We start from the raw sequence: 17,822 nt of genomic DNA, 5'->3' as shown, positions 1-17,822 counted from the left end.
ATTACAAAGTATAATAAAATGTGAAAATTGCATCATTTTAGGCATATGCCTCACTTGGATTTTTTTGGTTTCTGACATCTGCTTGTTGTTGTTGCTCTGACTCCTGGGCAATAGTGAACAAACTCTGCTAGCTTAATGTCTATTTTTTGTTTCTGCTTTGAATCACATGTGATCCCAGGTCCTGAATTTAGGAAATGGTTGGACAGAATTAAATTGAAAACTGTAACATTAACTTCAGCAAGCTGTTTTATTTCTGGGTAGTCAATGCAGATTTTTTGAATACTGGTTAAAATTCACATTTCCTACAGAAAACAATGGCAACATACAGTATATGTCTCAAAAATTTGAAACCTTTTATTTAAATAATACAGGCATTTGCTCTTTATGCATGCTTTCAACATGAAACCCGAAACTGGAACTGACAGAGAGTTTAACACCACACTGGAAAGAAAGATTAATACAACTTCTATGCACTTACTTCGCTTTGAGGGTTTCACTGTAGCCCCTCCAGCGGGCATCTTCATCCAGCTGTAACTCTCTCAGGACACGGCTCGGCTTGTAGGCAGCATTAATTAACAGAGAAAGCACCTGATGGAAAACAAAGAGGACCTAAAATTCAAAGAGAAATTCCTCCCCAAACATACGTATGTATCTAAAACATTTATCAACTAATTACCCTTAATGGTGGTATTATGCTTTGCTCAATTAAGGATAAAAATGATTTTCTTGCTGTTTGGTTGTGTTGAAATCAAAATTACAATTTAATAAATATATCTTAAATTGAAATTATCCACTTTTGAACTATTATTAATTATATACAAGACTATTATGTTATTTTGTAACCCACTTAGTCCTGAACAGTGTTGTGAAAGGTGCTGGAGCCTATCCCAGCTAACACAGAACGCAAGGTAGGAACAAATCCTGGACAGAGTGCCAGTCCATTACAGGGCGAGTGCGCGTGCACACACACACACACATCCTAACCACACACTGGGGCCAAATCAGAATTATCAAGCCACTTAAGCTGCATGGCTTTGGACAGTGGGTGGAAACCCACAGAGATATGGAGGGAGGACACGGAATGCGAACCCTGGCTCCCTTACTGTGAGGCAGTAGTGTTGCCACTGTGCTGCCAAGATGAGATAAACCCTTTTTTTTAAACTTATAAAACACATCATGGATCTCTTTACGTAAAGTAAAATAAATTAAAAGTTGAAGATATCCCACATTCTACAAGTTGTCAACCTGTTTGAAAAAGTATTTTGAGTTTCTTAGTTACATTACAAGCAGAAATTATTTCTCTGCACTCTGATGAAGCTAGTTTCTTCCCATTTCTAGGAACCAAGAACAATATCTTCAACAGGGACTGGCAAAAAGCTTGGTTTTGTCTACTCAGTGGAAAAATGTAAACAAGTTTTATGAACTCTGCCTAACATGCTAAATAAAGTGGAAAGCCAACTTTGGAAAGATAGTGGGTTAGAAGACTTATTTCACAATATACAGCATACTTACTTGCATTCTGTGTGATCCAACCAGGCATTACACTGTGGTACACAGGGCTTAATAATTATTGCTAGGGTCAAAATGACTTATTTATTACTAGATGAAATACCCAGTGTTGCCCGGGAGGACTATAAAGGTTTTTTTTTTAATTGTTTGAAAAAAAAAATTAATTTAAAAAAAAAAAAAAAACAACTTTAAAAATAAAAATTAATTAACAAACAATGAAGATTCATCAATGTGCTTCTCTTGCTGTCTTGTATGTAAGTTATTATCCACTTGATGCTCAGAACTGGCCAACTCTAATTTCAAAACCAACAGTGACAGGGTGGTGCTCAAACATAAAAAATGCTGTCAGTCATCTCCAGTTCGCCCTCTGGTGGTCATTCTGAGTGTCAACTAGATGATAACATGCATATAAGACTGCAAGATCAAAAGAGGGTGGGTTAGGGTTGATTTCACCCTACAGTATTTTTAGTTGACCAATGAGAAACACGTGTACCAAGTTTCATGAAAATTGCTCTAGCCATTCGGAAGTGATACTGGAACATATGAACATACATACATACATACACAGACTTTTATATATAGAGATTTTTAATGATTTTTTTCCTGAAAATGAGGTTTAAAGTTAAGTTTAAAGTTATTAAGGTTTAAATTTAACACAAAATACTGGTCATTTAAAACACAACTAAATCCTAAGGAATGACAATGCACTGAGCTTTACATAATACACATGTAAAAAATATCTATCATCATGAGAAAAGTTAAAGAAATGACAACACAAAAAGGAAAATGGTCATTGAGCCTCATACCACTATGCAACAGATGTGAAAACAATACAATATACTGTATTTCACTTAGCAATACATGTTAGTAAGTTTCAAGATGCTCAAACAATGATGGACGGATTAAAAGGCAGAAGTCTACGTGACCATCATCATCATCAAGCCCTTCCGTGAGAATCCTAAATCCAAAGAGGACTGTTTCATTAATATTAGGTAGAATGCCCAGAGGGGACTGGGCGGTCTCATGGTCTGGAATCCCTACAGATTTTATTTTTTTCTCCAGCCGTCTGGAGTTTTTTTTGTTTTTTCTGTCCCCCCTGGCCATTGAACCTTACTCTTATTCGATGTTAATGTTGATTTATTTTGTTTTATAATTGTGTCTTTCAATTTTCTATTCTTTAATATGTAAAGCACTTTGAGCTACTGTTTGTATGAAAATGTGCTATATAAATAAATGTTGTTGTTGTTGTTGTTGTCAAGTAGTTAAAGCAGTGCCAACTTTACAAGAAATGACACAAGCACATCTTATCTCAACCACAGTGAGGAACTAGATGGAGCAGACTACAAAGAATCTAGGGGTCACGTATAGTGAAAAACAGGACCAAGCTGGATCAGATGGTTTCCAAGACTTCAGAATGAGAATCAGAAGGAACATCAATGCCAACAGGCTAGTTGGAACCACTGCCAGAAACAAGAAAGTGAAGTGGCTAGAGTTTACTAGACACCAATGAGATTTTGACCTAAACCAGTTGGCAGATTAAATAAAATTGAAATTTACTTACTATATGTGGCACACCATAATACTAGTTCATTCAGCATTACCACAAGAATTGGAAAAACTAGGAAATATACAGATTTGTTACAGGCACTGGCTATGCAGCTTTTAAAAATGAACTACCATCATTAACTTTTTTAAAGTAGTGTTATAATGAAGAAACTTAATTTTTACAAAGAAACAGTGGACTGAGATGTAAAAGTTTTTAAAATGCCACATCAAACTCTAGGCTTGAACTTAATTGGAAACCTGTGACATGAACCTAAATGAAGATTAGACTGATTCCACACTTGGGACACTGTGTAAGATGTGCTTGTTATGTATTTGTGTGGATTCACTGGGTAATCCAGCTTGCTTTCACATATTGAAGATGTACATGTTAGGATAAGCTCAGGATTTTTCATGTTACTTCCTCCTAAACATTGTATATATGTTACACAAAATTGTATTCTAAAGTTAAGCATTTTCTATAAATTAAAAAAATATATATATCTTACCGCTCTGGCACTTTACGACAGAGACAATGGGGCATGAGGCACCATTGTAAAAGCCTAAAACCTACCAAATATATTCTCTTTGAGTTTCCATATTTCTGAAGCATGGAAAGAATCATTTTATTGCATATTCCTGGTACTATTTTTCCCCGCGGTAAGGCAATGTTTTCTATTTGCTTGTGTGAGTTCGCACATAAATATGGAAGTACATCAAAACTAAAATCAACCACTTGGCACCCGAAAAGCATTTATTTTTTTAGTGATAAAGATTCTTGAGAGTTTTTGTTCATTCACAACATGCAGAATTTCAGTTTTTTTTTTGTTTCATAAATTCCAGATTTCAAGTTTATGACACAATTTCCTTGCCTTCATGTTGTTTATGCTTATACGCATACATACTAACATTTCTGACTTTTCTGGGCCCACAAAAATCAAACAGCACAGATGGATGTCACCTGTCCAAGTATTTAGAATAGTCAAGTGCAGATATATTTCACGCAATAAATGTTCAAAATCTAGCATTTTTGTTACTTACATAGTAAGTAAATAAATAAATGATATCCTTCAGTTCAAACAAAATGTTTACCTAATGTTCAATATAATTATTAAGCATACAAATGAAGTTTTTTTTAGTATATTACACCACTTAGGCCTACCTCCTTCAGAACTAAGGCGCAGTTCCCGGGACCTACAGATCTTGGTAGCTCTGCAATTCGACCCTTGTTGAGGTATGGACCAGAAAAGCAACGATGGTTAAAGTAGATTTTTGGACAGTAGTACTTGCCATTGCTAAGCCCTTAAAAAAGAAAGGGAAAAAAGCTGATTACATACAAATATAAACATACATTTAGAAAAGAATAAGCAATTCAGCCCAAAATGCTTATTCTCGTTCACCTGGTGTTTTAAAAGCAACAGGCACTAACAGCACTATAGAGGACAGTTTTGTCCATAGTTCTATATATAACTGGTTTAGTACTCTTACAAGTCAATAAATGAAGAAATATTTTAGACATGTTAAATTTGTTCATAATCAACTTTAAATTGTACCCTAGGTGAAGGTCTTATTTTGAAAAGATAACATGTATTTGTTAACATTCATAACAAGATTTCTTCTGTTCATTCCCAATGCTTGTATCACGTCTCCACCTTAAGGTCAAAGATTGCTTAGGTTAGATGGAAATAAATTGGTGGGTCTAGCAGCAACTCCACACTAGAATGTCTTACTGTAGTTATGCAATTTCTATAACAGAGACAAACCTATATTCAATAACAAATATTTTATTGCCAGAATAGTATTTGTAGATTTTTACTCTACATACGCACGCACACTCACACACACACACAGGACGTACACATATTTTATATAGTATACTGTACACAGGGATTAAGTAATACAAATTCCTAAATCTGAAACTTTGGACTGAGGATTATTAAAAACAAAACTACAATAACCAAGAAAAAACATAAAAGTGAATCTGTGCAAAATTTCTAGAAATAATATATACAATGAACACAATTGAACGACCAAATCAAATGAGCATATTTCAAAGTCCCTTTACTGTGGTTTGGTGATACACTGAGAGAGATGTAAAAATGGACTAGGAGTTAATGTTGGGGACAGGTTACCCTTAAAAGAAGGGCTATCACAATTAAAAAACTTCAAACTTCAATACAGTACTAAGGAAAGTATTAAAATTCAACACTGTTTTCAATACTCATTACAATAAATAATGTAACTAAAAAAATGCATTTAAATAAATTATAATACTGTGTGCAGTACATTAAAATATTTACATTGATTGAAGAAAAAAAAATAAAATAAAATCACCTTTCACTTTAGTCACCACAATTTAATTTCTACTATAATACACCAAATATATGCACACAGAGAGGAGTACCATCACTGTGTATGCAATTGAGCTCTAAAAGATTATAGTGCCTTACATGCTATAGTAAATGTCATGAAATATAATTTTAAAATCACACTAGAAAGAAAAAAAAAAAGATAGTAACATGTTACAGCAGTAAACTTTGTGGCGAGGGCTTAAAAATTGACAGAGTGATTGAGCCTCATTGCTAAAGATTGTTGCCCCTGAATGAACAGCATAGAATAAAACTAGCCTGCAGGTAAAAATAAACGCAGAGCCCTTTCTTAATGTATTAAATGTTTAAGTGACTACAAAAAACTTTTTAACCTGTAGAAAAACAGCTAACATCACGTACCTACTTCAAACGCAAGAGTTTACAGGCTTACACTGATTCATTTTTCTGTAATTTGCAATAAAGATACTATAAGAAACAGGGCTGCAACTTGAGAAAGACCAATTAGTACTCTACGTGGCACAATTGTCAAAAGGCAGCATGAACCAGAAACACATTTATAATGTAGGCTGTAGAATTGATACCATGAGAAATGAGCATTGAAATAATTTTTAAAATGTTACAATCAATGTTTATTGATATTGTGATACTTTTGACAACCCTGCCTCAAAGAATTATTTGTTGATCAGCAGCCAGACTCAGCATTGCTCTTCTGTTCTGAATCTATTGCCTGTGCTACTTATAGTAGAGTCTCCCACTGTTCACAAGGTGATCAAGATAATAAATGGCTACTACTCCCCACCACCTTGAACTGCTTCCTGCAAGGATTGCGACTCCCTGAGAACCTTGTATCAAAGTCATGTATTTTAGGGATGAGAAATCCCTCCTAAGAACTTCTGTCTCACAGGTAGGTGCTCTACACAGGCTCCTTCAACTTCTCCACATTGGTTCTCCCCTTCTGACAGTCCATGGGCACTGGAGTAGCATAAAGTACTTTTCCCGGGTCCAGATCATTAAATGTTAAAATATTACGCAATTGATTAAAATATATCCAAAACAAACAAATACTGCATTAGTTGTTACTGTTTCATTGAAACCGTGGACCAGCAATGGATATTATTATCAGTCTAAAGATGACCCCATGGAAAAGTTTAAGCCTTGTGTGTGTCTGTGTGTGTGTGTGTATTATGCATAAACTTGTAAGACTATTAATGAAACAAAGCTACTGGCTATCACGGCTTTAAAGAGAAATGACATGCTCAGGGAGTTGAGGAAAATAATTTAAACTGCAGTGAAATCTCTCCTAAGGACCTGTACAACAACAGGGGAAAAAGGAACACCATTGATAAAATATTAATGTTTCCAGGACTGGTACTGTATTTGAACTAACAGTAAAAATAAAAAGTAAAAAAACAAACAGCCTCATTATTTTTGGCACTTGGTGCAGCAGTGAATTACACGTTCAGCACAAGTGTCAAGTAAATGTTTAGATCCCAGATTATTATTAGATTGTTACTCAAATGAATAATAATAGACTAAGTTAACAAAGCTAAAACCTCTCCCTAAATAAATACTACAAACACCGCTTGTCTAGAGCTGTGCAGTTCCATAGACTAATTGTACGAGGTCTCATACACACACACACACAGAAAAATCAGGCTGCTAGAGTTAATGACAATGGAAGTTCATCTTATTGGCAATACACTGTACATAATGAAGGTTCATCCTTTTTACAAGTTAACAGAACAGAATGCAGACCACATTAGCAGTATCATAACGATTAAAAGAAGCTCATATCTTCTCTAACAGGGATGATACTCTTTTCTTTTGACAATTGTAGGAAATACCTATTGGCTCTTAGTAATAATAACAGTAACAGTTATATGTACTTTCCTCAACTTCAACTACCACCAATGTGTAGCATCTACATGGATGACAAGATGACAGCAATTCTGTACCAGTACACATTAGCTATTAGGTGGTAAAGGGCTGAGAGGAGGGAGGTAAGAATAGGCCATCAGGTTCACCATTCCAGTTAAGCCCCTGGATGTACATTGGTGTTTATATTGATTTGCATAGATTTTCCCCAAAATAATTAAGGATACCAAGCATGTGACCACCCCAGTGCTTTTTCTATTATCTATGGTTATAAATATGGAAAGGATGGAGAAATGTTAAGCATCTTTACCTGCAATGAGAAATTGCAAGGACCAGAAAGAATTTACCACCAGACTCCTTTGTAGAACATTTGGTTTCATCCCAAGGCCAGTAAAAATTTATTTCTACCTCACCAAGTAAGGAAACCTTTGAGGTGGCCTATATTAATCATTAAATGTAGATAAGTGCATGCATTTATTTGCAGAAAGGAAAAACACAGATCTAGTGTAAATGTGCATTGTGGGCTTTAGCCCCAACAGAAGTTAAAAAGGCAAATGTCACAATGTTTTCAAAAAAACATACTTGTAGGTGTTAAGTTGTGGAAGAACCTGAAGCAAGGAGTTCATTCAAGTAAGCTCATCAGCATCCCTGAGTTGCAGCAGCTCTGCAAGGAGGAATGGGCTAAAATTCACATACAAATGTATTTCTAGTTTTAGGGCTTCCTTAAAAATCTGATCACGGTTTACATCATTATTTATGCCGAGATAGAGAAAGCTCCAAGGGTTCACAAACTTTCTAGCACCACTGTAACTCCCTTACAAGAATGTGGGATCCCCACAAAGGAATATAATGAAAATTATTTGAAGTAAATGGGAAAAGGAAAAGCCTTCCTTCCAGTGACAAATACAAATGAGCGAAGGCATTGGGTTTACTATAAAAAAAACAAATACACTAACAAGCATTAAACTGGAAGAAATCACTGCATACCAAAGATAACAACCTGGATAAAATCTAAAACAGAGGAAGAGAAACATGTCATCTTATACTTTATATCTAAAGAAATAGATAAGATATATAAGATGTGAGAGAAATTACATTTATTTATAGCAACTCATTATAACTGTATTATAATAGGTGATTTAATTGTATAATTGATAATAATAACAAAGATTTTATAAATCTTCTAGACTACTAATGCAAATTATAGAAGACTACAAATTGACAGTCACCAAGGAAGAGAGAAGAATGAATAAAATTACATATGGCTAGGCATAAAAGGTAAAAAAGGTCTCTAATATATTTCACCAACACAAGATGCAAAACAGAATGAAAAAGAAAAAACAGAGATTGTAAGGAAAGTTTATGAGCAACTTTATAGCAATAAAGGAGAAAGGTGTCTTTGCATAAAGACTGTGAAAATTAAGTTAAGATATGTTTTTAAATGTGTTGGAAGGATTGAGCAGAAAGAACTGCAGGAAACCACAAAAACAAAAGCCCTAAAACCAAACTCTAGTGACTGATCATCTCCCAAAAGAATTTAGATTAACTTTCTGGTATATTACTACAGAAGATTTAATATAAGTTTTAATAGAACTAATTGAAGGAGATCATGCTGTATTTCATATGGATAAAAGGCCTTCATTAATGATATAAAAAAAGAAATTCAAATGAATTGCAGAAAGAGGGATCAATCACCTTACTGTGTGCAGACTATAAAATCTAAACCATATTTGTGACCAGAATTAGGAAGGGCTAGAAGAAGGCATGTCCCTGAATGCAAAATAGTATAAAACCTACTGTTGATGGGGAAATCAGAGAATAAGTAGAAGAAAGAAGAATCCCATTAGCAAAATTGAATTTGGATCTAGAAAACCCTTCTCGTGTTTTAGAACATTCGCAAAATTGAACATTTTTAAATATTATGGTCTTTATAAATAATAATAATAACTTAAACGATTAAAGAATGCGATGTAAGAACTACAAGCAAGATCTTAATAAATAGTAGTCTGTGTGAAGGAATAAAAACAGAAAACGGTCTAAGGCAAAGATCTCCATTGTCTACAAGTCTCCTTGTACTATGTATGAAACCCTTATAACAGCACATTAGAGAGAATCAAAGAATCTAAAGAATGCAAACCTCTCCAGGTAAAGTAATAGCCAAAATAATAGCAGACATGGATGCTTTAGGTCTAATATGCAGAAATGAAACATCAATTAGAAAGGCAAAGTATCAGTCCAAAATTATTGTGAAATACTGTATTGAATGCCTGATTACCAAGGGAAGCTACGGAAGATACTGAGAAAAAAGCATTCAAAAAGAAGAAATATAAATTTCAGGATCTAGATGTATAGATAAAAGTAAAAAGAATTAAGAATAGAAAAAATTCAAGAGGAAGATACAAAGAATAGTAAGTTTGTGAAAAAAAAGGAAATAAAAAAATGTAAAATCACGCTAATCTTGCAAAATGAATACATCTGTCAACAGTCTTTAGCTTCTGTGCGAACAACTGAAAGAGAAAACTTGACGATAAAAAAGAAAGGAGGATAAGGTCTTTAAAATAACAGAATCTTGCTGTAATTGAAATATATGGAAATCATAATAGATTTAGCTCAGAAAATGAAATATAAATCAGATAAGATACAAAGCACGATCATAATTAATTTAAATTTAAAAAATTAAGAAATTAAGAACTGGAATTCCTGGAAACCCTTAAGAAAATTCTAGTGTGAAAACAAGATATGATAAGGATGAGAGAAATATCAAGTAATGAATATGAGAAAACATAGGAAATCACAGACAAAAAATTATTACCTAACTGTTTGGCAGGCCTGGCATGGGAAACAGCACAATACACTGGACACAAATAAAAATCTAGCTAAAATATCAGTGATTATGAACACCAGATGTCCATAGCTGAATGTTAATACAATAAGGTAGAAGATGCTGAATATGTGATGTGGAAATGTAAATACACAAAAAAATGAGAAAAATGTCCAAAAGAGTTTACTACTCAAAATTCAACTGCAGCTGCTATTAAGGGGTAAGTTCCAAACACCATTTATAAAGAAGAGAGAAAAAATATCATAAAAGTGTATAATTTGGTCTAATAATGAAAAGAAAAACAGCACCATTAAAAATACCTGAGAAGGATGAAATGGTATGACCATATCATACAAGGATAAAATAACAGATAACACAATAACAAAAAAAATTGATCGCAGGGAACACAATCAAATAATTCACCTTCTGTATGAGGTCCTTAGATTAAGTATAGTGACTTAATGAACAGTATACTGTATGTCAGCTGTTCCCAAACCTTTTCTGTTCACAGCACACTTAATATTTCAAGATTTTTACACAGCGCCATAATTTGAACCATAGTAAGGTTTATACCTGACAGTTGCAGTGTGCAGTTTGCTGGCTTGGCGAGATTAATTATAAAAAATTAAACGCAAATTATCACAAATGTTTAGAATAGTTTTTAATCAGTTCTTCTCTGAGGTGCACCATAAGGTTGAAAAGAGGCCAATTTTCCAAATTAGTGGATTATAATGACTGACCATTTCAAATTAAATCTTTTTAATGTTTTCGTACATTGTAATTTATTCAATTCAAAATAATTTATATTCTTTTTAAACTTAATATAATTGTTAAGAACCAGCAATAATCTTTTATTTGAAAAGATTCAAACAAGCATACATCACAAAAATCTCAATTTATAGATGGGAACAATTAGTGAGACGGATGAGCCTGTTGTTCACTAGACATAGTTGCAAATCTCAGAATCATACTGGATACAGCCACCCTCATTTCCTGTACTATGCTGATTTTCGCACAGTATTTGCTTTTTATCATAGCAACCACCGAAAACCCAGCTTAGCATAAATATGATGTTGCAAAAGGAATTAAGATTCACTGAGCTTTACTACTCAGCAGCAGATATTAATCTTTTACTGATAACCAAAAGTCAGTAACATCCATGAAGCCAAATTTTACATTGAGCATATTGTCGCAAGACAGTTCAATAAAATTTTCTTCTTCTGCAGAAGTAAATTCAGATCCTTAAACATCTATGATTGTTGCCCAACACCTGAATGAGTTCATTCGGGTCTGTTCTCAAACTGTTCAGTCTCGTCAGTGGCACATCATTTATTATGAATAAATCAATCATAACACCAGAGAAAAACGTAACTTAGAAAAAGGGTTGGATATTGTCATTATAACAGTGGTATTATTATTTCTATATACTTTTAATTATTTTTGGACTTGTTACGGTTGATAAAGATGTCTAATAGTGGAATATTTCACAGCACCCCTGTGACCAGTTGTGGTGCCCTGTGGGAACTGCTGCTGTATATGCTATCATAGAGCTGGTATCGTTATTCAAAAGGAAAGGTACTGCGTAAAGATGTACAAAATGCTCCTCTGTATTTCTATTTCTTTTTTTTTTTAAAGCAAAACAATTTTTTAAGAACAACCTCTTAAAACCTTGCTACTGTTCAACACATTTCAAAACAAAACCAAAATTCAAATAACTGCCATTACATTAAACTTCTTAACACAGGCAGACTAGGTGCCACAGCACCATATTGTATATTAGCTTACAGTCTATGAAAATTCTTCTGTTGTGGTTCTTTCAAAGTTCAAGTTACACAGCATCTGGTTGCATTTGCTGATGGTCCCTGTGCTCACTGCACAATGTGGCGGAGCACCTGCAAGGCTTTAAATTATTCTGTATGGGTCAATAAAGGTTGTTGGAGTTTGTGTATGTATTTTATTTATTTATTTATATACATATATACATTTTGTTTTTTTAACATTTCCCTATTATGAACAAGCCCAACATTAACATCACTCAATATAAACACTATTTTAACCTCATTTCCTTGTAGCTTTACTCAGCAGTAAAATTTTAAGATGAATTTTGCTGTTGGCAAAACCTACCTGCTTCAGCAGAATTGCAGTCCTGACTTCTCAAACCATCTGTTATAATATGACTAGGCAACATTCTGGAAATAAAGATGCAAGAAACAACTGTCAATACACAAATTAAACTTCCCTTCAAGATTGCAAAACCCGGAGGAAACTTCAATGCTTACTGCTTCTCAGGCTGGACAACAGCTACTTTTCTCTGCTTCTTAACTATTAGAGACAATAGAAAGATAAAGATATTTAGAAATGTTTCCAATTAGTTTAAATATTCCTTTTAATTTCAGGGATTGCTATATTGCAGTTATACCACAGGCACAATCATCACTGGACTTGAGAAATAAGGCACCTTTAGGTTTCCGTGGGTGACACAGTAAATATCCATTTGTTTCACACCAACTGACTGGGAAAATGTTTGTGGATTCCACATGAACAATACAATCTGGTATTGGCTTCTTTAAACCTTAAAAAAAAACAAAAAACACAAAAGTAAATGTCAGATTTTATATTATATATATATATATATATATATATTATATATATATATATACACACACACACACACACACACAAGCACAGAAGTACAGAACTATACAGCAAGTTCATGAGTTATCTTACCTATAACAAATACAAGTATGTAACATATAAAATTGTACAATTAAATAAAACATTGTTGGTATACAAAATTCAGTCAGTCAGTATTTCATAAAATCCTAAATATGCATCTGCTAACCTATTTAATTATGCGGTTCGTCTCTCCCAATACACAGGACAATATCCCCTTCAAAGTACTGCATCTGCTATCACTCTGTACCCCGTCTACATTAGAAACTGGCTCTTATTTCCATCCTTGAAGCTACATAACATGTACCAGTACAGACAATTACATAAGGCAGCTGTACAAGAAGATTTCAAGTGCAACATTGTTTGAAAGTTTAATTTTTATAATGCAGCCCTCCTTTCCCTACCTTCCCACCAATTCAATCTTCTGCTCCAATTTAAGCCTAACAGCATTCCACATTTAATCAGTCTTTTGAATAATCTTATGCATCTTTTGCATCAGATTGTGTTTTACAATGTTTAGCCCACATTTAAAGCTCATGCTCTCTCTCTCTAACACTCTTTTCTATATTATGAAACATTTTGCATCTCACAGCTGCTCTTTTGCAAAAAAAAAAAAAAAAAGCACATAGCACTCTGCATAAAACTATTCTCTCAGTCTCTATAATAATTCTTCCTAAATTGTGAAGCACTTAATTTCAACGATATTAAACAACAGCTGCTGATGCTAAAGCAGGACAGCCTACATAGACCTGCTCAGGTCATAAACAGGACTAATTTCTTACATTTGGCAACAGCATTGGTCAAGAAAAACCTACCATCCTTCACTTTAGATACAAGTGGTATAGCTATCTGAAAGACAATTGCTAAAACAAAGCTTACCTTCAAGATGAAGCCAGATATGATTCCCTTTCAATCTGGTAATGGTAGCTACATGGATATCTTCTGGGCAAAGTGGGTTCACAGCTTCCAGCTTCATATTTTCCTTAAAACCATGATCAGTTTCCTCCTGATGTAAAAAAGCGTAAAATGCGTAAAAAAATGCAAAGGAATACAAATCTTTCAACATGTGACATTTGTAAACTTACATTTGGAAAACAAGACTGAGGTGCTGCCTGAGCTCCACATTGCTTTAGGTAATCTGCCCAATCAAAGTCCTGTCCTGTGAATCCTAATATAGAAGAAGAGTGTTAACAAAAGACACTGAGCGTTGCCAAACATAGAATTGGAGGATAAACCTAACACTAACCTTTAGGGGGTGTAAGGTGTACTCCATTCTTCATACACCATTGTACTGGAAAGATCCCACCACTGTTCGCATGGCACACAAACGATATTCTATCATTTAATTCACCACAAAGGTTGTCAATCTCTACCAAGAAGAACTTCTCACTGAACACCTAAGTACAGAAATACTTTGATGAGTCACATGCAAAAAAGGGAAACTGAACCAAAGCAGGGAAGCTTTGGTTTATTTCAGGCTTACACTAGCGTTGTGTAAAACAAAGTCTTGAATAATGGGTGTTCCAATGATTCAATCATAATTTTAGCATTCAAAAGGCTGTTTAAAAAACTCCACATGTGATACTAGTAGTAACTAGCAACCCTATAAATTATGTCACTTGATTACTCCCTTAGTGATGCATTCACTTTAACTGCATTTCACAAAGCACACAATCTTACAATCAAAAGATGCTACCTGTTCTCAAATGGTACCCACCACTCTCTTCCTAAAACTCAAATACAGAAAACATCTCCATGGAGGCCTTACATCTATTCAATAGAATACTAAATCAAGAAGGACCAATGATCATAAATAAGGAAAGTTAAGTTCTACTGAATTAGCAGATGTCTTCACTGGAACTTTAAGTACTCACTTTTGCTACAGTAGCAGGGCTGATTGCAAATGGTGAAGCAGGATCAACAGCCTCAAGTTTCATTCCAGTAAAAAACGAGTGAGTGGCAAATTCTGGCTTATCCTACAAAATACAACAAAACAAAACAGTGGTCACTTGCTGTCTTCCAAGACACCTGACATTTCCCAAGTATCAACTGTAGAATTATTGTGTTCACTTAATAACTTAACTATTTTTTTTTTCACATTTAATTTTAAACAGCAGCTGCAAATTGGTATTAGATATAACTGTAACCCCACTTAGTCCAACTCAGGGTTGTGGCAGAACCAAAGCCAATTCTGGCATCAGTGAGGACAAAGCAGGAACCATCCCAGAACAGGACACCAGTTTACTAATAGGCCACTAACATGCACACAATCACAGGGGACCAATTTAGCATGACCAATTAACCTAACTTGCTTTACCTTTGGAGTGTGGGAAGAATATATTTTAAATGTAGTTGCATTTTACTACTTCTGCTACCTAGTATGCTACATTACAGTGGTCTAAAAACCAATGCACAGCGTTCAAGTTTGTAGAATAATTTCTCCACAAGGCCTATATGTCCAATACGGATCAGTTGCTTACCTCTGAAATCTCAGCCCAATTACTAAACATTTATTTATAATGTTACCACGCACATATTCTTGCATTGGGCTCTTAACTGGACAAGTTATTAGTAAACAAATATTACAAAAACAAATAATAAAAAAGAGAAACAGAGAACGTTCTAGTACTAAGATGGAGTTACCAATACATTGTAATAGTAAGTGGAAGTTTCCCATTTCAGCACTTTTTCATGACAGAATCTAAGAAGTAATAAAGGAAAAGATGGTGCAAAGCCTGCTGCAGCCACCGCTGGGCATCCTTGACGTCTTAAGACAACAAATTAATCTGAAGCTGGAGGTCCTGGTAACAGAAAGAACAAACTCCATCTTTGATGTCTTTATGGAAAAGGGCAAAGAAAGGTATCAGTCATTTTTCAAGAAACAACCAGAACAGTGGAGTGATGACCCAATCTCCAAGAAATTTTGTGAACCGTCAGCACACGAGGGTATGAACAACACAACTGAAAGTATAAGCCTCATTGAAAAGTACAATGACATAACAAACAAAAGATGAGGAACAGAAACAATTTATTCTTCAAATGGTCGCAAACCATCACAAGAATTTTCTAACTTCATCAAAGACAGTGCTAATGTTGCAGATTTCTAAATGTTAATTATCTCTCCGTTATAAAAAAAAAAATCTTGGAAGGAGAAGAGACGTGATTGTCTCAGAGGCACTTTCACGTCCCACAAGACGAGTCTTTGTGCCAAGCGATGTAACCACGCCCAGGGCTGGAATCTCAGCGAGACAAGAGCTTATGCAAAGAGATTTGGAAAAGTCCTGCGTGGTTATGTCAGACACATTTCTTGTAGAGAGAAAGAAAAGATATTCACTCACAGGCAGTTGTATGTTGCGCTGTCGCGATGTAATTCCAAACACGGAGTCAAAATTCAATGCGATATTGATGAAAAGGTAAAAGCAAAAAGAGATCGAATATATGGACATAGGTGATACGACAGAAGTGCGCCGTGCAAAGCGCAGATCACACGACATGGCAGTAGCAGCAAGCCAGCAGATGATCGAGCAAAGTGGAGATAAAAAATAAAACTGTATGTGTTTCCCATTGTATCACTGTTTTAGAGGGGGTGTTGGAGGAGCAATCGCGTCTCCTTGGGGTATGTTCAGCGCCCCTCTTCACAACGCAAGCAGCAGAGACGTGAAGTGGTTGGTGCGTAGCGCCGGCGGGGAGGGAGGGAGGCGGGAAAGGTGGGTGAGCGAAGCAAGCAAGGGACAAAGCCCCTAGTTTTCATTCAAATTTTGTGTGTTTTTTTTTTACAAATATGATAAAGAAAAAACAAGCTTTGTGGAGAACTTGAATCTGTTTTTTTTTTTTGGGGGGGGGACCATCCTAATGCTACACTGAAATACCATCATTTCATGCAGTTTATGTAGCTAATATGCATGTAAAGATTGCAAGTAATTTTGGGAGTATTATTTTTTAACTGTTAATATAAAACATCTTACCTTAAAGCAAAGATCCAGCATAGCGTAATCCTCTAGGTCAGTTGGAAGACTTTGCAGTGTCTGTTGCCACTCTGACTCACTCTTCATATCCTTGACTGCTACAGACATGCATGATGGAGAAAGTAAACAGAAGTTCTTGTTAAGAGATTGTTTGGGGGCGCAGCCACATTTGATCTGTCACTTTAAAGGAGTGGATGCTTAAGCATTTGTACTTAATTCAAAGGGTGTAGGCACAGCTGCCACTCTCTTGACTGAGGCTGGCATGGACATAAACATGTACAGTTTAAATTGGTAAATAAAAATGTTTACAGAATACATTTATCTTTTTCTGCCTTCGGACAGCATGTAAAATCATATGTAGTCTCACTACAATGTGGCAACATATTTGCCTTCTCTATGTGAAATGTGTTAAGCCAGAAATTAAGTCAAAACAGCTTATTGGCTTAAGAACTAAAAACATTTTACAGTGAAGTGGCAAGTAAAACCAGAAGTCAGCAATGAGAATTAAACACAAAATGGTGACAACTATCATGAGGAGATACTGGATGATGATTCAATACAAAATGGTAATCTTGCTCCATCAGAATCCTCAGTCCAAATTTGGACTCACAAATCTGCTTTTTTTTAGCCACTACAAGCAGAAAAAGTTGTGCACAGTCTTGTTTCCACATGGCTGAAAGTAAGATAAACAAGGAAACTTCTAACAGAATAACAAACAGAGCAAAGAACCAAGCAGATGCAGATTTTTAAATGAGCAATGGCAAATTGAGGAAAGCATATACTGTATATTATGATGGGCTAGATTAAGGAAGAAAGATCTAAGAAAATGTCATAAGAAAAACCTATAGACAAATACTTCTGGCTAGATGTTTCCCCATCAGCTGCACAACAGCCAGGAACTATACAAATTTAGTCTAAGCTGGTAAGAAACTGTTTTCGTCCGTAATGTAGCATTGCACATTACTAGATTTTAAAATTGTAAGAATATTTAATGACTGCCTCATCTTTGGCAAAGATACAAGAGGCACAGAGAATGCAGAAGGTTATGGATCACTCAAATGGGGCCAATTTTGTGTTATCAATTATCCAAATACGCTAATTTTTGAG

At 34.9% G+C, this 17,822-nt stretch overlaps 1 protein-coding gene across 4 annotated transcripts in view; it reads right to left on the bottom strand.

Moving 5' to 3' along the window:
- sfmbt1 (Scm like with four mbt domains 1) overlaps positions 1–17,822 on the bottom strand; it is a 73,827-nt gene that overhangs the window by 14,071 nt on the left and 41,934 nt on the right. For 3 of the 4 annotated variants that reach the window (XM_039771137.1, XM_039771140.1, XM_039771138.1), the window contains exons 7-16: positions 16,716–16,813; positions 14,625–14,726; positions 13,997–14,147; positions 13,836–13,918; positions 13,630–13,756; positions 12,536–12,649; positions 12,357–12,399; positions 12,202–12,266; positions 4,214–4,353; positions 479–588 (exon numbers count right to left, since the gene is read on the bottom strand). In XM_039771137.1, the coding sequence (XP_039627071.1) occupies positions 479–588; positions 4,214–4,353; positions 12,202–12,266; positions 12,357–12,399; positions 12,536–12,649; positions 13,630–13,756; positions 13,836–13,918; positions 13,997–14,147; positions 14,625–14,726; positions 16,716–16,813 (1,033 nt within the window). The remainder of the gene's footprint in view (positions 1–478; positions 589–4,213; positions 4,354–12,201; positions 12,267–12,356; positions 12,400–12,535; positions 12,650–13,629; positions 13,757–13,835; positions 13,919–13,996; positions 14,148–14,624; positions 14,727–16,715; positions 16,814–17,822) is intronic. The other variant, XM_039771139.1, reaches the window with a different exon arrangement.

This window comes from Polypterus senegalus, chromosome 12 (genome assembly GCF_016835505.1).
Source record: "Polypterus senegalus isolate Bchr_013 chromosome 12, ASM1683550v1, whole genome shotgun sequence".
In the NCBI taxonomy this organism is placed as follows: Eukaryota; Metazoa; Chordata; class Cladistia; order Polypteriformes; family Polypteridae; genus Polypterus; species Polypterus senegalus.
The sequence above is the reverse complement of the archived record's forward strand: the minus strand, read 5'-3'. Positions and strand labels throughout refer to the sequence as shown.